The sequence below is a fragment of the Medicago truncatula genome, chromosome 8 (assembly GCF_003473485.1).
Source record: "Medicago truncatula cultivar Jemalong A17 chromosome 8, MtrunA17r5.0-ANR, whole genome shotgun sequence".
In the NCBI taxonomy this organism is placed as follows: Eukaryota; Viridiplantae; Streptophyta; class Magnoliopsida; order Fabales; family Fabaceae; genus Medicago; species Medicago truncatula.
Window position 1 is genome coordinate 15,110,682 of NC_053049.1, and position 22,784 is coordinate 15,133,465.

General features: G+C 34.4%; 4 protein-coding genes across 6 annotated transcripts; 3 read left to right on the forward strand and 1 right to left on the reverse strand.

Moving 5' to 3' along the window:
• The first annotated feature begins 324 nt into the window (after positions 1 to 324).
• On the forward strand, positions 325 to 4,843 carry LOC11445761 (nudix hydrolase 16, mitochondrial). Of its 2 annotated transcripts, XM_024771733.2 has the most exons (5): positions 1,486 to 1,536; positions 1,844 to 1,886; positions 2,267 to 2,375; positions 3,664 to 3,747; positions 4,316 to 4,843. In XM_024771733.2, coding segments are annotated over exons 2-5 (459 nt in total). In that variant the 5' UTR covers positions 1,486 to 1,536; positions 1,844 to 1,884; the 3' UTR covers positions 4,580 to 4,843. The 2 variants fall into 2 exon arrangements, with proteins under 2 accessions (XP_003627895.1, XP_024627501.1); XM_003627847.4 differs by lacking the exons at positions 1,486 to 1,536; positions 1,844 to 1,886 and adding an exon at positions 325 to 728.
• Positions 4,844 to 9,474: 4,631 nt separating this feature from the next.
• Positions 9,475 to 13,323, reverse strand: LOC11445262 (4-coumarate--CoA ligase-like 5). 2 transcript variants are annotated; one of them, XM_039829393.1, is made up of 5 exons: positions 12,035 to 13,323; positions 11,163 to 11,308; positions 10,429 to 10,496; positions 10,041 to 10,143; positions 9,475 to 9,706 (listed from the first exon to the last, which is right to left on the reverse strand). In XM_039829393.1, the coding sequence occupies exons 1-5, from the start codon at positions 13,293 to 13,295 to the stop codon at positions 9,671 to 9,673; spliced, it is 1,614 nt and encodes a 537-aa protein (XP_039685327.1). In that variant the 5' UTR covers positions 13,296 to 13,323; the 3' UTR covers positions 9,475 to 9,670. The 2 variants fall into 2 exon arrangements, with proteins under 2 accessions (XP_039685327.1, XP_024627525.1); XM_024771757.2 differs by having other exon boundaries at positions 9,475 to 9,723.
• A 5,247-nt stretch (positions 13,324 to 18,570) lies between these two features.
• On the forward strand, positions 18,571 to 21,492 carry LOC120577470 (uncharacterized). Its single transcript, XM_039829014.1, has 3 exons — positions 18,571 to 19,899; positions 20,167 to 20,689; positions 20,834 to 21,492. Exons 1-3 carry the CDS (start codon positions 18,571 to 18,573, stop codon positions 21,490 to 21,492), a joined length of 2,511 nt encoding a protein of 836 aa, XP_039684948.1.
• A 444-nt stretch (positions 21,493 to 21,936) lies between these two features.
• On the forward strand, positions 21,937 to 22,560 carry LOC112417325 (uncharacterized). Its single transcript, XM_024772893.1, has one exon. The coding sequence runs from the start codon at positions 21,937 to 21,939 to the stop codon at positions 22,558 to 22,560; it is 624 nt and encodes a 207-aa protein (XP_024628661.1).
• Positions 22,561 to 22,784: the final 224 nt, after the last annotated feature.

The following is a 22,784-nucleotide window of genomic DNA, read 5'->3' on the forward strand; positions in this document are numbered from 1 at the left end:
AGGGATTTACATTTAGAGATAAAGATAAAATCAAATGTGTGCTTAAATATACGAACGGATGGATAACCACGGACCAGCCTCGAGTGTACATCAGCCTTGTACACTTCTGACTTCTTCCATCGATTTCACAACTCATCCTTTCACACCAACCACATCACCACCTCTTACACAACCCAATCACAACCCTCCATTCCCATTCAACAAAAACCACCTCACCACATGTCACAACCTAATCCCCCACTCCATCCTAATCCCCCACTCCATCCTAATCCCCTACACCATCACCCATAGAAAAACTCACCCACCCTATATATACAAAAAAAAGCCTCACATGTTGACCACAATCCACGTGACTTTGACCCATTGATCCGTTCTAACCGCTTCTCCTTTTCTTTCTCTCCTTTTCCCATTTCTTTCGATATCTCTCTCTCATTTTTTTTCATTTCTCTTTTTCCTCTTATGCAAACCCTAAAAACCAAAATGTCTTCGTTGTTGAGATCGTAATTGCGTGCGTGCGAGAAACTCTTTCTTGATTCGCGCGCCTAATTGTAATTTCGATTTCAATGGCGAAGGAAATTGGTACATTGTTTGTGATTGAGAATTTTTTTTGAATTCGGATTTGTAAAAAAAAGGGTTTTTGTTTAAATTGTTTCTATTATGTCTGATTTGGTTGCTCGTACGGGTCGGCATCAGCAACGCTATGAAGATGGTTATCGTCTTGTTGCTGGGTAATGTCTTTTTCCCCTTTTTTTCTATTTTTTATTTATTTATTTTCAATTTTATTATTTTTGTTTTAGGGGAAAATGTCATTTTCTTACGGAAAGTTTGTTTTTTGTTTGGTGTTTGAGAAATTACAATTTGGTTTTGTTGATGGAGATGTTTTGGTTTTTTATTTGTGTTATTTTGTTTTGGGTTGAGGAAAATGGTTTTTTTGATGTTGATGTATGTCTCTGTTATGGTTTTTTTTTAAGGGGCACATATGAAAGTCAATGTATCAGGTGATGAGGTGGTTTTTATCGTTTAATTTGATAATATTGAATGGTTGAAATTAAATTTAAGGAAAATTAAATTTTGATTATTTGATTATATGCTATGAAGCATGAACACAGTCAAATCGACCAATAATAATGTGAGAAAATGACATAATTCAATGTAATGACTTGTGTATCTTTGATTAGAAGTGTCTGTGCGTGCTATCCAGATTATATGTAATGATTATACATACATGTATATGTATGTATGAAATATTTGATGATACTTTGTGTTGTACATGTATAATATGTATGTATATTTCTATGGTCAACTTGTTAGGTGCACTTTTACAAGATAGGATTAGGATTACTTGGTCTAGATTTGTTTGTAACCTGTAGCTGAATAGACTAATTATGATTATTTATGAAGCACTAAGTTATTTATAAAGAAGCATTATTAAAGAAAAAACTAGAGAAGTGAGAACTCGTCCATATCTGATGATTGATGGATTGGATGGCATTTTTTTTCTTTTCTTCTTTTGAATCTATAAATCAATTTAGAGTGTATCTGTTGTGATAGGAGATGCTAAATTAATATAACAATGGATGAGTCTGGATTGGTGTTTGACTATCTGTGCTCCATATGTATACGAAGAAACTTTGCTGATTATGTTATCTTGACTTTTGACATAAATACTACTATTTTTTAGTTTTCTAGGAACGCACTACTCTGGTGCCTTAGAGTTGTATTTTATGGACATAACTTAGCTTATGCATTATGACAACGCTTGGAAAGTACAGTTGAGTGTGGTGATCATGAACCACTATAAATCTATGTAACTAGATGTTACTGATGCATGTAGTTTTGGAAATATCAATGGCATAAGATTCGTATCTTTATTTTTTACCTAGCATGTAATATGTTCATTCTTAACGGTGCTTCCAAATCATTTTCTTGTCTTAACAATGCTTTATGTTTGCTTCTTGTCTGCTCTTGCACATTATAATCCTGATTAAGCCAATTGTTTAGTATTTGTCTTGAAAAATTTGTATGTAGATACTAAATAATAAATGACTTGAAAATGTATATTTTTTTATTAATTATGAAATTAATTTAATTGATTTGTGAAATCACTCTAACTAGAAATGGGATTAGCCTTTTTCATTAATCAGCTTTTATTATGATAAAAAATATTTTTAGAAAGGAATTGCTTGATGTTTGTATTTTTCTTATATACGTGTTTTGGATATGATACCCTTCAAGTTCTGTTTTGAAGATGTCAATTGGGTTGCAGGTGTGTTCCCTTTAGGTATAAAAGCTGTGACGATGAGTCTAGTTCCGAGAAGATTGTTGAAGTGCTTATGATTAATTCACCTAGTGGACCAGGTCTTCTGTTTCCAAAGGTATAATGTTTGAAATAACTCTTGTTAAACCTGTTTGGGTATTGTTGTGGTTGATACTAGTTTAGGCTATACTTTGATTACTATACAACAACAACAACAACCAAGCCTTATCCCACTAAGTGGGGTCGGCTACATGGATCAAATGACGCCATAGTGTTCTATCAAAAATATTTGGATCCAACTCATTGACTTCTAAATCTTTTCTAATGGTTTCTCGAATGGTTTTCTTAGGTCTTCCTCTACTTTGATTACTATGATATTTTAAAATTTGCAAAGCCAACACAGTTTGTTCTTTTCAGTCATTATATTGGGAAATTCAGAAATTTTCATTGACTATTCTTCTACCTCTTATACTAATTATAATGGCGTGACATAGCCGTAGCTATCATTACAACACAACTGCTTTGTAATATTGGATGGGAATTGGTTTTACTATCCCTTTGGACTCATTTCCTACGGGATGAATCACTCCAAAGAAATAAGTGAAATTTTCTTATGGTCCTGATACTTTTAATTAGAAAGAGAATATCATGTGCATTAGGATGCGTTTGTACTGTAATTCTTTTCTTGGAATTGACTGTTGTGGGCGATAAAGGATTATGGAAATCTACCGTAGAAGATGAAGTAAAAATAAAATAAATTTTGTTTCCATAAAGATGACTTAGGATTAGAGATTTAAATCTCTGATGATAAAGATGACATACATACTCTGAAGAAGGGTTATTAATGTAGTATGTAGCGGATAAAATACTTTCATGCTAGTTGGTTGATAGATAGTCACAAACTGAACATAGGACTCTTAAAAACTAGTTAGGTAAATGTTAGATAGTAGAGAATACAACAACAACAACCATCACCAAGCCTTATCCCACTAAGTGGGGTTGGCTACATGGATCAAACTACGTCATAATAGTAGATATTAGAGAATAATAAATAAAATTACAACTATAATAATATATACATACATGAGTTACTTATATCAATCCTCTAAAGTTTGAGCCTTGATATGGTCGAACCTAATTCAAGCTTGAGCTTGTTTGTTTAGGTAATAAAATAGCTTGGTCAAGTATTCAATGTTTTGAGCTCCAATAATTTAGGAACTGCTCATCTCATATACCCAGTGTATAAAGTGTGGGGGCTTTATTAGCTATGTCTTGTAACTTAATCTGTTTTTTTTTTTTTTTTAAACAGTTACTTAATCTGGTTGAGATAATGTTTGCGTTGTTTTTTTAATGGACCTTAAGTGGTGTTGTCATTTTCTGATTATTGCGTTGTTTTTCCATTGAAGGGAGGTTGGGAGAATGATGAAACTGTTGAGGAGGCGGCTGTAAGAGAAGCTATAGAAGAAGCGGGAGTTCGAGGAGACCTAATGGTGAGAAATATGAATTTATTAACTTTAGAGCTTCTGCAATGTGGTTTTTCAGCTTCATTAATATCATGATGGGTTCAAGAGTCTGAATATTTTGATGATCTCATAATGGGAACCTACGTTCTGTGGTGCATTTGAGAAAGTCATATCATCTTCTCATAGTATTCTTTGTTGTTGTAAGTTGGTATTTGCAATGAAGTTTTCTTAACTTTGCATGGGTGTGAAAGCACAAGAAAGCAAATTAACATTTAAAATATGATGAATTTGACCCTATAATAGGGTGGAATATTGTCACTTTTAAATTTATTTTTTTCCAGCATTTATTTCAGATGTGAGAAAAAGTCAGTGATTCTACTTTCTACATGATTTTGGTATCATCTATTTTTCTTCGCATGCTCTTGATTCTTTCACTCTTTTACTGTTGTAACTTGAAAGTTGAAAATGTGCTCTGATTAAGTTATTAGTTATTTTAATTGTAAACAAGGCTGATTAACATTTCTACATTTTCACATCGATCTTGTTATTTTGATGGATCCTTTCTAACTGATGGCTGAAACCTGTTTGGTGTCAGGAATGTCTTGGATACTATGAGTTTAGGAGTAAGACCCATCAAGATGAGTTCAGTCCAGAAGGGTTGTGTAAAGCTGCAATGTTTGCTTTGTTTGTTAAGGAGGAACTTGACTTGTGGCCTGAGCAAAATACCAGAAATAGGAGTTGGCTGGATGTATCGGAGGCACTCGATAGCCTCCGACATGAGTGGATGAGGGATGCTCTGGAACGCTTCTGCAAATGGCACGAGGAAAAGTTTGTGGATGGAACAGATGGAACAGAATGATTTATCTGATGTTAGACTGATTTGCTGACAATTTTTTCTGAACAAGATTTGCTGACAATTTATTTGTAGGGGGATTGATATTTGATTAAAATACAATTCTTGAGGTAGTTACTCTAGGAAATATAACTGATCAGAATTGCTCAGTTATTGTTTCAAGTCTGCGGAATGATGTCTGTCTGGTCTTTCGATTCAGAGTAACTCATGACATTCAATATCAGCTCTGATGTTCATTTTGTTATTTTAACTTGTATATGTGCATGCGTCCACACCTATCTATAATTGATATACTGGATATTAATGTTGAATATCAACGACTCATACAATGATAGCCGACCCCACTTTAGTGGGATAAGGCTTGGTTGTTGTTGTATGAATGACTCATACGAAACCTAAAGTTATCAAGGTATGTTTCTCCATTGAGACTTAACTTCACCATGTTAAGAAAATTTACAGCCAATTGAACTTCACAGGTAATTAATTTCCTGATGAATCTGCTGTTTACCAACAGTATTAGATTCTTCTGTCAAAAAGGCGCATAGGAACATATTTCATGCTGATTCGCCATCTCATTGTGAAAAAACTGCTTTCGGAAATATCAAATACTACAATGACAATTAGCAAAATAAAACGCTAGCTAATGTTACAAATTGAATGATATTTAAGGTTCCTTCAAACCAAAGCAATGAATGCAAGTCTTCCATGGAGGATGGTGGTAGTTTGAAGCCTATCAATCATGTAGAAATGGAACTCCAATATAAACGTGGAACCAATGAGAAAGACTTTTTCATGGAAGAAAAAACTTACAATAAATGGGAGAAAGACTTTCAAATACAGGGAAAAAGAAAGAGAGATACAAGGTCTCCTGCCGAATTCCACAAGAAGGAAAAAGCTTTTTATAATGTCCCATGACCCCTATTTTATGCATCCCCATACGCAAATAATTAAAACATTATTGAGTCCTCGTGAGTTTAAATCAGTTGGTAAGGACAATGCATATTTAAGCATGTGTTTGGCCTGAGGGCAAATTGAACACAACTGTGTAACGCCCTAGTTGTTATATTTAATTATTTTGAGTAATGTGGAGTATATATATATATATATTTATATATGATGTTTGGTGATTTATATGGAGTATATATATATATATATATATATATATATTTATAGATATGTGTGATTTTTGGGTGATTTATGTGGTGTATTACTTTATTATATGGTTTATTTAATAATAATTAGAATAAGTATGAAATATTAATTATTTTGGAGTTTGGGGAGTTATTGAACATTTATTAAAGTTGATGGGGAGCTAATGGAAATAATAGGGAGTTAAGTAAGAGGGAAGTTAGGAAAATAGATGTCAGAAGCAGTTTTTACGTGAAATCAACTTTTGGGAGAAGAGGGAGAGAAGAGCAAGTAGAACTCAAGAAATCATTGTTTGCTGTGCATTTTTCTGCAATTTCTAAGGTAAGGGTGAGGTTTACTTCAATAGTGTAGATTTTAAATTCTGATTTTGAGTTTAACAGGTTTTGGAGTGAAATTGAGGAATTGGGTATAAATTGAATTAATGGTTTTTGGGGTAGATATTGTTGTTCTGATGTTAGAATTGGGTTCTGGTTGCATAGAAACATTCATTTTTCATCTGTAAACTAATTTGGGGAGTGATTGGAAGAAAAATGGAATTTTTGGGAAAAACCAGTTTTCTGCCCGTACAGAAGTTCATCGCTGGCCTCGCGAGTAGCCTTGCTCGCCATGGCGAGTGAGCAACTTCATAGCTCGCCTCGCGAGCAGACCAACTCGCCATGGCGAGTAGCCCAGATTAAAACTTGATTTTTGAAAAGTTGTTATAAGATATTTTGGGGATGGTTTAAGGTACCTAGATGATATTAATGAAGACTGGAACAAGTTTTAGGTTAAAAAGATGATTAGGGAGCTTAGTATAGAAGTTTGAGTGAGAAAATGTCATTTTTCCCGAGAGCACCTAATTTTCACTCGCCTCGAGTTCGCCTTGAACTCGCCATGGCGAGTAAGTGTTTTTGTGAACTCGCCATAGCGAGCAGATGTGCTCGCGAGGCGAGCTGTGCAGTTTTGAGTGCTGTTTTGCTTGCATTAATTGTAGTGATTGAGTGTTGTTGTTTATGCATAGTTATATTAATTGTGCATATTTCTGGATGGTTGAATCTCTATGGGTTGTTGTTTGTTGTTGAAGACTGAAATGTATGTTTTAGCTATTAATCATACATGTTGTTTAAGTGGAGTCACATGGAGTTTGCATTGCATGGTCAGTTGTATGTAGATATACACAAGTAGGTCGATTGCATATGCATAAAAACAGCGGAGAGGACTCAAGTCCTGGAGCACTAGTTGCTCAACAGCGGTGAAGGCTTCGGTCCTGATGAATGCTTTAACCATTCAAAAGCGGTGAGGGCTTCGGTCCTGTTTGGTACCACATGCATACTTGCATATTTGAGAAGTCTAAGGTGTTGTCTTAGCAGTGTTGTCATGTCATTTGCATGAGTCTTAGTTGTTGATTGTAATTGTTATATTGATGATGGTGATGTTGTTGGTAAATATGTACATTGTATACATACTTGATGAGTGGATTCTGATGATGTTGTTGTTGCTTGTGAATTAATTATGTATATTTGCAAGATGATGTATTTGATGTTATAGGGTGTTAGATTCCATTGAAGATTTAATATCTATATTTATTGTTGTGAATCTCACCCCTTCTGCTTGAAAATGTTGCCATTCCTATGGGTAACTTGCAGGTGATCCCGAGTAGTTGGTGGTGGCTCAATGTCGTGTCTAGGGCTCTGATACGTGGGATGAGAATTATTATTTATATCATTGTTGTTTTTCCTTTCCATGTATCAAATTTTGGAACTTGTTGGTTGACTTATTGATGATTAGGCTTAATCCAAGATGTTGTTGGAGACTTAAACCGTTGTTGTTTATTAAATGCAAACTTTCCGCTGCATGATTTTTGAAGTTATGAACGATGTTGAGTTAAATAGTTTTATTTTCTATTTAAGGAATTTTGAATTTGCGATGTAGCATGCCCGTTTGGTGCTTAACTCTGATGTATAATTGTTATTTAATTACTTTTGGGTAACGGGGTGTTACAAACTGCACGTTTAGTTAAAAGCTTGAATATCTAACTTTAGTAAATCACGATAAAAAATACTTTGGATGCGAGAAACAAGGTTTAAACGTGGAACCAAACAGACATAAATAATGTTGATGACGAGTATATTTGATTTGATAAAAATTGAAGATTAGACAAACCAAAAATATTTGTTGTGTTTGATTTTTAAAAATGAATAAAAGGCAACAGAATAATAATAATAATAAATTGCCTGCAAACAGTCTCCCTACATCCCCAAAGCCAGTTTTGAAACTTGTTGAAAAACATGAGTATTCAGAGCACGTTGAGGTACTAGTTCCAAATGATCAGACACAAGAGCAGGTTCTTAATGTTGATATTGAGCCTAAGACCCAATTGGCACATGGTACAAAGGTGGATATAGCAATCCTGCTCTACAGAAGGTGGTGGAATTGCTTCATACAATATAATGGGGTAGAAGTGCCTTTTACACCATATTTGATGAAGAAATAAAAGCAACAACTCAAAAGAGCTTACCAAACATGATTTAAAGGTGAACCATCCCTTATTCTCAAATGAAGGTTCTCTTCTGGAATTAGAGACACATGTTGTGCGAAGAAGCATGCAAACCACAGTCACTCTGATCAGGGGTTAGTATAGTTGGACTCTTCACCATAGTTTCTTAGGGAGGATTTCTTTAGGGACCGCTTTAACTTGCCTTTTTTTTTTTTTTTCTTTCTGTTTCCACTTGTCCTCTTATTTATCTTCGTTTTTATTATAACTTTATGAGAGTTTTGGAGGTTCCAATCCATTTGGGATGTCTATGATGCCCTAGATGCCTATCATTTCTCTTAATTCATTGGGAAAAAAATAATGAATGAGGGACAACTAAACCATTTTTTGTATATCACGAGAGTAGCTGACAATGTTTTATCCCGTGTGTTCACTTAAACGTAAAATACTATATTTCTCTATCATTCTTTCAGCTCTCAAAACTCTGCATCATTCTGTAAGTTTTGCAGCTGACAGCTGCCGAAATTTCATCTCTCTTAGGTATTTCTTTCACTTAAGAATAAGTATAGTATTTTTTTTTTTTTTATGTTGTTAACGAGTGCTTCCATAATACTTTTTAAGCATTCAAAAATAAATAAATAATTTTTAAAAAGTCAAATATTTCAATTTCTAATGACTAACAACACATTTCATCCGGCAAAAAAACATACGATTGTGTTCTTTTTGAATCACCGCAATGCCTAACCCAACCAAACAATATGAAATCTTTCACACAGCACAATATAACTCATGTAGTAAATGCCACATACTCCCTCCGTCCCATTTTAACTGAGCCCTTGACTCATTTTACACTTATTAAGAAAAAGTGTATAAGTGAAAGAGAGAGAGAAATATGGGTTTGAGTGCTCTTATCAACTATTAGTGCATTCTTCTTTATCATAAATGCAAAGTAGAATATATTGAATTGAGAATGGTGAAAGTAGTATTAATTAGTGTTATAATTGGAAAAAAAGTAATTAATATTGTATTGAAAAGTAAAATGGATCAATTTTTCTGGAACAATATTTTTTTGCAAATGGCTCGGTTATTACGGAACGGAGGGAGTAACTATTAAGCATGAAACAATGCATTGCTTGATAATGCATAGCTAATGTCAACTAACCCGAAATAGAAATCCATATACTACCAAGAAACACCAATCAAATAATAAATCTTGAGAAACTTATACTTAAATTTATCGTTCAACTTACGTTTATTTGAATATACCAAACATAAAATATTTCAAATTCAACTCACTTTATTAAAATAAATTCATTCAAAGTCAATATTTATTATCGCAAAATCACAAGGATTTGCTACCTTACAGTTAAACGCTCAGCTGTTCAGAGTTTAGATGCCTTTTTTAGAAAACTGTTCAGAGTTTAGAAGTAGCGAGCTTGATGAGATCCCTCCGAAGAATTTTACCAGACGGATTTTTAGGTATGGAAGGTATGAATGCAACTTTTCGAATTCTTTTGTACGGAGCCACATGTACAATTCAAACATAAAAATAAAATAAAATTAGTAATATAATTTAGAAATTAAACAAGTTAAACTCATAATCCAGATCCAAATGTGATTAAAATTATATTATATTTTTTGAATTTTATCAAGAATATAATTGAATTTGTAAAACATAATAATTATACTGAATTGTTTTGACAAATTAGTTATTCTGAATATTAAACAGAATCATTTGAATATAACTATTAGTTTGAATAATTACATTATCTCTATTGAAAACTAAAACCAAGCATGCATCTAATAAGAAAAGACTAGCACTGTTGAGAAGTATTCCAAACAAACCTGGCCTGCAACAAATTCCATAACTTGGCTTTCTGATATGTTACTTCCATCCTTCCTTACCACATATGCCATTGGATACTGCCCAGCCTCCTTATCTGGATAGCTATACATAAAAACAACACATTCAAAAGACGTGAATCAAGATGGTATAAACCCAAAATACTAGGGATAAAATAAATAATTCATGTATAATCTGTGTGGTAAATGAATTGCTTACCCTGTAAAGTTTATTTGCTTAAAATGTGTCAACTAATTAGTGTTAAGAGTATATAACTTTATAAGGAGTTCAAATTCCATGAAAAATAATTATAAAATACCAACAATGCTACTTTAATAAATAATAATTTTATTTTTACTCAATATTTTTATACAAAAAATAAATACTTACGGTATGACAGCAGCATCTAAAATTGCAGGATGAGTTAGCAACAAAGCCTCTAGTTCAGCTGGAGGGACCTGTAACATTAAAAAAAAAATCAAGAAAAATTCCATGAGATTAACAATATTTTTATATTCTTAATTGAATAAGCAATAAGTAGCTACCAATAGACCTGCAATCACAGACCGTTGATAAATTTGTAAGTAATTACTAAAAGAGATTTCTTCGGTAGTATTTGGCATTGTGTTCATAGCTGGTTGGGAATCTCAACGGTTCAGCCCTCATGATATTGGAGAGCATGGTTTGTGATTCGGCAGTTTCCATGAGTTCAGGAAGGATATATAGTTTTGTCCTAAAGTGATCTGGCTGGTAGGTATTTGGTGTATTTGTAAGGAGCGTAATGCTCGTATCTTCAGCAACAATGAATTATCGTTAGACCAATTACTAGATCGCACTAAGTTTCATTTCTGATGGTGGTTGTCGCAATTTCCTAACTTTTATTACGACTTCAATCCATGGTGGTTTAATCCTCTAGTTTATATGAGTTATACTCCCTTGTAATGTTTTGCTTTTGTTTTTTGGTATAATATATACTCTCTTCATTTTCTTTTAGGCACACCTTGTGCTTCAAAGGGAGTTTTTTAATCTATTTAATATTTTTGGTGTCTTAAAAAAGAATTGCTAAACATGTTCATAGAAAAACTATAAAGATAGAATCAAGAGAATGAGAATCCGGTTATAACCTGATACCCTTTGTATTTAATTAGCTCTTTCAACCTATCAACCACAAATAAGAATCCATCACTATCAATATAGCAAAGATCCCCAGTTCTTAACCAACCCTCTGCAGTAAGGGTTGATTTTGTTGCCTCCTCGTTATTTAAATAACCTGCCATCACCAAGTCTTTGATTGTTAATTAAAAATAACAACTATGATTAGCATAGATAGAACAAACAATTAATAGTTATATAGTGTGTGGCTAGCATTTATCTTAAAAAACTAAATGATTATACTCAAATAGTTAATGAGCTCTCTACCTAATGATATAAGCTCGATTAAACACTCGAGAATCAGAGTTCAATTCTTGGATCAAATAATTTTTTATGAGACTTTATTTAGCTTAGCTCTAGACCGAACTTCAAATTATTAAGGTCCTATTTTCATATAGGAACTCTAGTGTTACCACACAAGAAAATATTTCTCTTCAAAATTCATTTAAATTCATAAAGTTATCTCAAAGACTTTGTCTCTAATATGCACAATTAAATTAGTCTTCCATCATGCACAAGTTTGTTTTCTACCTTTAATTCAATAAATCACATTATATCATATTTGATCCAATGATAAGACTTATTGATTCGATGGTGAAAAGAAAAAAAACTTGCGCATGATGTAAAACTTGTCTCACTTTTTACCAGAAATTTGACCCAATTCACATCCTATAAAATTTTATGATATAAATGGATTGAAATCCAAATTACAAAATATTGATTATGAAAGTTTTTGAAAGCACCTTTGAAATCCATTAGACTTTTTTATTATTGTCCGTCAAAATTCAAATCCAATAAACTCCTAAATCATTGAGAAAAAATGAAACAAACAAAAAAGACAAACCTTGCATGGTGGTAGGACCCCTGAGCCAAAGCTCAACGGTCTGGTTAACTGGAAGCAGTTTAGCAGTTTCAGTGTCAACAATGATAGCCTCAATGGAGGAAGACAAAAGCCCCGCCGTGCCGTACTTACGACTCTCTTCCAAAGAATCAGTAGAAGCCCCAGCTCCAAAGGATTCTGTCAGACCATAACCCTGAAGGATGGCAACATTAGGGTACTTATCAACAAACCCTTCAGTAACCTCTTTGCTAAGAGGAGCCCCACCGCATAGCACCGTATGAAGGGAACTCAAGTCGTATTTTCTCTTAATCGCATCAGCATTGTTGAGCATAGCGACGAATATGGGTGGCACAAGCGGTAGGAACGTGACTTTGAACTTTTCAATGGATGAAAGCATGTCATGCATTTCGAACTTGGAGAGAACAACGATTGTTGAACCTAAAGAGAGAAGCCCAGCGAACATTGCTAGACCGTATATGTGAAACATGGGAATTGTGCATATGAATGTATTTCCCCGCTCATATTCTTCGTGGTTAAACCTAGCACATACAATTTGAACCATTGCTATGAGGTTTCTATGTGAAGATACTACTCCTTTGCTTGGTCCTGTTGTTCCAGATGAGTAGAGTAGAGTAGCTGTGTCGTCTTGGTTGACTTGCTCTCTCTTTGGTCTTCTGGCCGGTCCAGAACTTTTAGTCCACGTGTCATCATAGGATTGACCTTCTTTCTTCATCATTTCCTCCAGTGTGTTTGATGATGTCGAGTTCCCATCGGCTTCCATAAGAATAATTGGAAGAGTTGGCGATGCTGCATTGATTTTGGAAACGAGGGGCGAGGTTGTAAAGGCGAGGACAGGTTTGGAATCCGCGATCTGCTTCGCGATTTCATGTACTGTGTTGAGGGGATTGGTGGTGGTGATGATGGCGCCGAGGGACATGACACTGAGACACACCACAGGGAAGTAAATGGAGTTAGGAGAAAGGAGGAGGATAACATCACCCTTTTTGATTCCCATGTTGGAGAGAGAGGAGGAGACAGCATCGACGGCTCTCCAAAGTTGTTGGTAGGTAAAGTGGTGGCCGGTGGAGGCGTCGATGAAAGCAGTGTGGCCGTGATGGGCGCGGGAGGAGATAAAGGTGGTGGCATCTAAGGACTGATTTGGAGGAAGTAGGAGGGGTTTCCTCTTGCTGTAGAAGATTGAATTGGAGCTACAAAACCCACTTGTTGGATTGATTCTGCTATTCCTATTCCCATCATGCTCCATCTCAGTATCTCTTTCTCTCTTTTCTTCCCCTAATGTATTCTCTTGTCTCTTGTTACTAGTATCAAATTGCTAGTGCTAACTGTATTATTTGTACCATCTAATGTTATTGTGATTCATGTGATGACCTCAATAATAATAAGAAGAATAATAATAATTTACTTTTAATTATTTCCATTATAAAAAATTAATTTAAAGTTAAAATAGTTATTCATTAAATTCAAAGTTTGACTTGAATACATTTTTTTCATCCAAATCAAAACCATGGAGTATTATTTTATAATAATTAAAACCATATATCAATCCAAAAAAAATTGAAAAGTCACAAAAAGTCAAATTTGAATTTAATATTGATAAAAATGGTTAAATATGATTTGACTTTGAATTAAGTTTTTGAAACTGAAACAAAATGACATAATAATCAATGACATAATAACTCTAGTCATCTAACTTTTTTAATCTAATGAACAATAATCAATGACATAATAACTCTAGGTGGACTCTCCTCACACTTACACTCAGACTCAATTCTAGATTTTTCTTTTCAATTGCTATTGTCAGATCTCTTTATCTACTCCTCGTCGAAATCAACAGCTTTGTTCCATAGAAATTTTAAAACCTTGTGGGAATTCTAATTCATACTTTTCATTCTTCTTTATACCAATCTGTAGTAACAATTATTGATTTGAAACATTTGTGTCAAAAGGGGGAAAGCTAATCATATCAATTAAAAGAGGAAGCTAATAGTAGAATTCCAAGGTAAACGACAAGGATAGAGGAATTTTGGAAAAGCTTTTAAATTATGCAATTGAAGATAATTCCTTCAACACTACAAGTTAAAATCAATTCTCAATTTTATGTTTAGCATGAAATTTCCTTTGCAAATTAAGATCCGGATATGAAAAGAAAAGAGAGAAGTAATTTTGATGGGAACGAAAGCAACAATTTTCAACAGTATTGTGACCGAGAATGAAATCGAAAACATGAGAGCAATTGTCATTAAAATTTGTCTCCAATAACCATAAGAATGAGTGCCTTCAAGAAGAAGATGAGAGGGCAGTATGTTTTTCTTTGAAGAGTCCCCACGTGAACAAATTCGTGAATAAATGTGAGCCATTAAGATTAAAACAAAGAACGGCTAGGATTTAGTGTCAACAAATCCGTTGACACCTAGTGTCAACAGGTGTCAACGGATCCTAACTATATATATATATATATATATATATATATATATATATATATATATATATATATATATATAGGGATATGATCAAATGACACTGGTGTCAAAATTAGTTTGACACCAAATCTAATCTATTCATTATATTTAATCCAAAGATTTAACGTTATCCCTTGTATAATTCTCTTATACCAATTTCTCCCTTTATCATCTAATTTAAAAAAATCTTTATTATAAATGCATTATCAATCATTTCTTTTTTTCCTCATTATTACTACTTATTATTCTTACTTAGTGTTAATAAAAAAATCATGGTTATGGTTGGTTGGATCAGTCTTCACCACGGATAATTATATAAATTGCATTAAAACAATTACACATTCAATCAAAACACCAAAATGATTCTTTTTCTTTCACCATTGTTGCTATCTAACCTCTCAAAAATTGCAGCTAATTAGATTATTTTATCACTGATCATATTGTCTAAGCTTAATTACCTCAAAAACAATAAGCTTCAATGTCTTCTGAAAAAAAATTAAAACGACTTTTTTTTTTGAAGAAAAAAAGTAAAGTGATAAAAAAGGGTAACGATGGTTGCTACGAACGGTAAAAAAGACAAAATGCACGAGTGTATGTAGTCCGTTGATTTTCACAACTGCACAGCCATGATTTCCACGAATAATGGACTAATTAGTTTTTTATTTTTTAAAAACTGCACATGTTATGTTCTTACTTTTCTTTTGTCAATCTCTTCGTTCAATATGACAATGCTCAATGAAAAAAAAAAAGTAATAATAAAAAAATGATTGATAATAAATTTATGACAATAAATATTTTCCTTTTTTTCTTAATTAGATGTTAAAGGAAGAAATTGGTGTAGGAGAATTATTTTGTGGATAGTTTTAAACCTTTGAATTAAATGTGATGAATGGATGATATATATATATATATATATATATATATATATATATATATATATATATATATATATTTGTGTGTGTGTGTTGTTAACTACTAAAAAATATGAATATCTAAGTTAGCAAGTGTATACTTTTTTATTTAGACAAAAATATCATTGATCTTTATTAGTTAAAACTAATTGTTTTTGAAAGTATTAGTTAAAACTAATATGTTGCGGGTTAATTAAGTAATTTTCATTGAAAAATATTTGTTAACTTGCATCAATTTACTAACTTAAAAACATTTTTGTTAAGAACATATTGTTGTCACAATAACAAACATTAAACAACAAAATAAAACTTCAGATTTATTATATCCATCCAACTTAAACTTCAGATTAAGCAACTATTTAGGGTTTGTTTTCGATTTTTTTGAAAAAAATCACTTTTTTATTTTTCTAGTGTTTATTTTAGATTTTAAAAAAAAATCATTTTTAGCCTCAAAATGAAAGCTATTTTAAGTAGCTTTTTCAAAATCTATTTTTTTTCTAAAGATAAGGAACTCAAGTGTAAGAACTTCAAATCTTAAAAAAAAATGATTTTTGTGATAGTAAACAAACATAAATAGTTTTATATTTTTTTAAAAATCTCTAGATTCTTCCAACTTAAAATCAATTTTTTTTAAAGCTGAAACAAACGCACCCTTAATCTCTACTTTCAAGGTGATTGAATCAATTAGCTTTTGAAATTTTGTTTTAGAATCTATCCAATCGCAATACAAATAGCAATTAACCAAATTCATCATGAATATATATCAAAAATTGATTTGGTGAAATTAAAAGAGTAAAGGAGAGAAGAACACAAAATTATAGAGGTTCCCTCTTTTCGTTTTTGCTAGGAGTACATCCTCTTTTCATAAAAGAAAGCATCTCTTCTATGGACTTCCACTATGATGAAAATGTTTACAAGTGTATGATTACAAAGATTTCATCGATTCCTCCTAATCATTTATGTCAAGCAATCACACTAGATTCAATCTTCAAGCTCTCTTGAAATCGGGTAGCCAAAAGGTCTTCGAATCTCAAGCATGCATGCAATCCTTTGATTTTCTTCTCCTAAAAATCATCTTTGATATGCCTCCACTTTGATCCTTTGTACCATGAATTTTTTAGAAACAACACTCGTAATTACCCTTGGAGGGGAAAAGTACTTCCTTTTGCTTTAGATCCTTGATGCACCACCAAGATCCTTGAAAGAAACCAAACTTACAAGTAACCTACAACACCTTAACAATCTAGATATCAAATTCTACAAGAGTTCTTAGAAAAAGTATTTAATCTGAAGAAAATTGTAGAAAAAGAGAGGTTGGATACTTTATAGTCTTTTTGCAAATGGATTCTATGAGTGAGAAAATAAGTGAGTAAAGTATATATAGGTGAGTCGAAGGAGCGAGTTTGCGTCAAAGTAACACTAAAAATACAAGCTTGAATTGAATCATGTGAAGCGTGAATCGATTCAATTAGTGTAAACGTGGAAATTTGAGTGCTATGAAGATTGACAAGAAGGTGAATAATATTGAATCGATTCAAGATAATTTCAGGTTAAGAATGAATCAATCCAAAAATTCATAGGCATGTTTTTGAATCGAACCATGGTTTCCAAATGAAGATTAATCTGATTCAAAGAACATTGATACAATTCAAAAGATGTAAGTCAAAGACCCAAGACACTGAATGAATCGAACCAAAATCTTATTGAATCGATTCAAAACCCGTAAACTAAACACTTGAGGCAGGCAATGAGTCCATAAGTTCCAAGTTAATAGTTTGAATCGAATCAAGTGTTTTAAAACTTCAAAACTTGATAAAACTTGAATAGCAAAAAACACATAAACTTAATAATGGCTAATGTAGATTATTTTAATGCAGAGATTAGCTAGGGTGCTTTAACATAACTTAGCCATTTTCTATTAATCAACTAGAAAAAAACATCAACTAACATCATCAAGACCAAAACAGGAAAGCAACTAGACAACTACATTATCCTCCTTTTTGATGATGTCAACCAAGTATATTGATGTCTTTAGCTCCCCCTGAAACTTAGCCACATTTGAAACACAAAAGCAAGAATATAGAAGAAAAACACCATGAAACAATATCCTTTTATCTCCCCTTTGAAAACATCAAAAAGTGAGGCAGACTTATAAAAGGAAGGAAAACAGAGCAATCAGAACACACAAGTAATAAATGGAAGAAATTTTTTGGAACACACAAGTAGACAATCGCAATTGAATATAAGTAAGCATGAAATATAAGCACAATGTATAAAAAAAAGCATGCGTAAAGACTAATATAAATAGGCATGTTATATGCACATTCAAGAGTACCAAGCAATATCAATGGGTTGCTAGGCCAATATAGATTTCCAAGAAATTTTTACGAACCGAGAAATAATAAATAGCATGACGGATTTGCTTATTTAAAGCAAGTGGTATCCATGATACCTAGTTCGCTACGGATTTTAAGAAAAGAGTCGGATGGAAGTGGTTTGCTAAAAATATTTGCAAGTTGACATTTGGTGTCAATATACTCAAAAATTACATCATTCTTTTCTACGTGAACCCTAAAAAAATGATGCCTTATTTCAATATATGTTTAGTGAGTGAGTGTAGAATTAGATTTTTTGTAAGTTATCAAACTTGATTGGAACACAACCTAGTTTTAAATTAAAGTCAAGTAGTTGATGTTTGATCCATAAAATCTGAGAACAACAACTACCGGCTACCACATACTCAGTCTCCGTGGTAGAAAGAGCAACGCTATGTTGTTTTTTAGAATGCTACGAGACAAAACTGTTTTCAAACAAGTGACGTGTACCACTAGTAATTTTCCTAACTGTATTATTTGTACCATTTAATGCTATTGTGATTTATGTGATGATAACCCTAAAAAAAACAAGCATAATAATAATAATAATAATAATAATAATAATTTACTTTTAATTATTTCCATTATAAATAAGTAAACAATGAGGAGGACATGATCACGTAGCCGCATCTATCTTTGTTCTCATCTGTCTCCGTTTTGTTATGGAAGCTCTCTCCGATATAATCATCCTCTCTTGGAATATTAGAGGGGCTCAAAATAACAACTCCAGAAGACATCTGAAAGAATTGATGAGAAAACATAACACATATGTTATGGCAATCTATGAAACACATGTACAGTTCAGCAGACTCTCCTCTTTTTGGACTAATAATGGTTATACACCAATTCACATCATTGAAGCTAATGGCCACTCCGGAGGTATTTGGCTCCTCAAACAAGCTACTGTGAACATTACTACTACTGTCTTTGATTCTAATCCTCACTCTGTTTCCTTCTCTATCAGCCGTGGCAGTGCCATCACCAACTGCACTTGTATCTACGCTAGCCCCAACCCTAGCCTTCGCCCAACCCTCTGGTCTCATCTTGTAAATATCAACCATATCATTGATGGCCCATGGATGCTAATAGGTGATTTCAACGAAACACTCCTTCCAAGTGACCAAAGAGGTGGTGTCTATCACCACAACAGAGCTGCCTCTTTCTCAAACTTCATGACTGCTTGCAACCTGCTTGATCTAACAACCACTGGTGGACGTTTTACTTGGCATAAAAACAACAATGGTATTCGCATTCTCTCTAAAAAGCTAGATAGAGGGCTTGCCAACATTGACTGGCGCATAGCTTTTCCGGAGGCCTTTGTGGAAGTTTTGTGTAGGCTCCACTCTGACCATAATCCTCTTCTTCTCCGTTTCGGAGGGCTCCCTTTATCCAGAGGGCCTCGCCCTTTTCGATTTGAAGCAGCTTGGATCGACCATAAGGATTATGAGGAGCTGGTAAAAAATTCATGGCGCCACTCCCACCATAACATCTCTACGGCTTTGAATAAATTCAAAGAGAATTCTACCACTTTCAATTTTGAAATCTTTGGAAACATCTTTCAAAGAAAGAAACATATTGAGAAGCGGCTAAAAGGCATCCAAAATTATCTTGAAAGGGTGGACTCTCGTCGGCATTCCATACTCGAAAAAGAGCTCCAACAAGAGTATAACCACATCCTTCACCAAGAAGAAATGCTTTGGTATCAAAAATCACGAGAAAAGTGGATCAAATTTGGTGATAAAAACAATGCCTTCTTCCACGCTCAGACCATCATTAGAAGAAAGAAAAATCGGGTCCATAGGCTGCAACTCCCTTGTGGTACATGGTCATATGATAGTGACACTCTCCAAGAAGAAGCACAAAATTATTTCAAAGCTTTCTTCAGTGGTATCGAACCTAACCATGACAGAAATTTCAATGAAGGCATCCACCCTACCATAGATGACGATGGGAAGCTCTCTTTACTCTCTCCAATCACCAAAAAAGAGGTCTTTACTGCTCTTAATTCTATGAAGCCCTACAAAGCCCCTGGCCCCGATGGCTTTCACTACATCTTTTTTAAACAATCCTGGCATATAGTTGGAGATGATATCTACCAAATGGTCCACACAGCTTTCCAAAACGGTTATTTTGACCCAGAGATTTCAAACACTCTCATCGCACTCATACCAAAAATTGACCCCCCCCCCCCCCCCCCCCCCACTACATATAAAGACTTCAGACCCATTAGCCTTTGTAATATTATTTACAAAATCATCACTAAGGTGCTGGTTCACCGGCTAAGGCCCATTCTTACTAATATTATTGGCCCCTACCAAAGCAGTTTTCTGCCTGGGAGGGGCACTTCTGATAACTCCATTGTTTTGCAGGAAATAATTCATTTCATGAGGAGATCCAAAAAGAAGAAGGGGTTTGTAGCTTTCAAAATTGACCTGGAAAAAGCTTTTGACAAAGTAAACTGGGAATTCCTGCGTTCTTGTCTTCATGATTTTGGGTTCCCCGACATAACAATAAGGCTCATCATGCACTGTGTTTCTTCATCCAACTACTCCATCTTATGGAATGGAAACAAACTCCCTTACTTCAAACCCACACGTGGCCTTCGCCAAGGAGATCCGTTGTCCCCATACCTCTTCATTCTTTGTATGGAAAAGCTCTCTATTGCTATAAATTCAGCGGTCAATCAAGGAAGTTGGGAACCGGTTCAAATCACAAATACGGGGCCCCAGATATCTCACCTACTATTTGCAGATGACGTTCTTATCTTCACTAAGGCGAATACTTCCCAATTTCACTTCATCCAAAACCTCTTTGAAAGATTCAGTCGTGCATCTAGTTTGAAAATTAATATTTCCAAATCAAGAGCCTTTTACTCCTCTGGTGTTCCTCAAGGTAAAATCAACAACCTCACCTCTATCCTAGGAATGCACAGCACAACATCCCTAGGAAAATATTTGGGGTTTCCTATGCTCCATGGCTGACCAAAACGAAGCGACTTCAACTTCATCATTGACAAAATGCAAACTCGCTTGGCAGCCTGGAAGAATAGGCTTTTGAACAGAATAGGTAGAGTAACTCTTGCTACTTCTGTTTTATCTTCTATCCCTACTTACTACATGCAGATCAACTGGCTCCCTCAATCAATTTGTGATAGCATTGACCAGACAACTAGGAATTTTATTTGGAAAGGCGCAAATAACACAGGAATCCACTTGGTAAATTGGAAAACAATAACAAGTGAGAAGCAAAATGGTGGGTTAGGTATCCGAACAGCAAGAGAGGCTAACACAAGCTTGCTTGGGAAACTTGTTTGGGATCTGGTTCAAGCTACCAACAAACTCTGGGTTCACACTCTCTCTAACAAATATGTTTCTGGTCCGAATACCCTTCATGCAACCATCAACAGCAGCAGCTCCCCCACTTGGTCCTCCATTATCAAAGCCAAAAATGTCCTTCAAAGTGGGTACTGTTGGCGTCCTGGTTCAGGTTCGTCTTCTTTTTGGTTTGACACTTGGAGTTCACATGGTTTTATTGGCTCTCATGTTTCTATCATTGACATTCATGATATTCATCTCACCGTTCACGAAGTTTTCTCCTATAATGGACAACACACGCATGCCCTTTGCACAAATCTCCCACAAGCTATAGCAGATTCTATTAATAACACTCACATGAAGTTTAATGATAGAGTTTAAGACTCCTTCATTTGGAAGCATAACATCAATGGCAACTATACCGCCAAAAGTGGATATGCATGGCTCATTGAAAACTCAAACTCCAGCCTCAACCCAACTGCTATGTTCTCTTGGCACTGGATATGGAAGTTAAAGATACCTGAAAAATTCAAATTGTTCATTTGGCTCGCTTGTCACAATGCGATTCCTACCTATGTGTTACTTCACCACTGCCACATTGCTCCCTCTGCAACATGCTTGAGATGCGGGGAACAAGAGGAGACTCTCCTGCATTGTTTACGAGACTGCAATTTCTCTAAAATCATATGGACCAAGCTCGGGTTCACGGCCCATGACTCCTTTCTTGAAGAATCCGCGCGCACCTGGCTCAAAAAGCACACAACAGGTCCGTTTTCCACCATCTTCCTAGAAGGTCTCTGGTGGTCGTGGCGTCATCGTAACCAGATGTGCATCAGCCATGAAACCTGGTTCGTTACCACCATCCTCGGTCGCATTTATAATACAGCTGCATCTATTGAAAATTCTTGCCATGCTGCTCATGTTACTACTCTAGGCCGCCAGGTTTGCTGGAATAGCAATAATTACAATTGCCTTGTGCTCAATGTCGACGGGAGCTGTTTGGGATCTCCTACTAGAGCTGGTTATGGCGGAATTATATGGAACTCTGCTGGTTTTTTTATTACAGGTTTTGCGGGTTATCTTTCAACAACCTCTGACATATTGTTTGCTAAGCTATTTGCTATGCATCGTGGCCTCTTGTTGGCTGTGGAGATAGGCATTGAGGAATTGGTTTGTTACTCCGACTCTATGCTTACCGTTAAACTAGTTACGAAACAGGTTTCCGAATACCACACCTATGCTGTTTTAATCCAAGACATCAAAGACATCATATCAACAAGAAACTTCACCATTCACCATTGTCTAAGAGAAGGGAACCAATGTGCAGATTTCTTTGCAAAGACAGGAGCTAGTTCTAATGAAGAGTTTATTTCCTATGCTTCTCCACCAGAAGACCTCATTCCTTTAATCAGGAACGACGCCATGGGAACTTATTTCCCTAGGGCTTAGTTTTTTTCTTATTTTTTTCTTATTACTTCCATTTTTGTTTCTTTTGTATTTCTTAGCTTTGTAACAAAAAAAAAAAAAAATCAATGTTTGACTTGGATACATTTTTTTTTATCCAAATCAAAACCATATTATTTTATAATAATAAAAACCATATACTCCCTCCGTCCCACAAATTGTACGTTTCTTTGGGAAAAAACTTGTCCCAAATTATATGTCGCTTTACA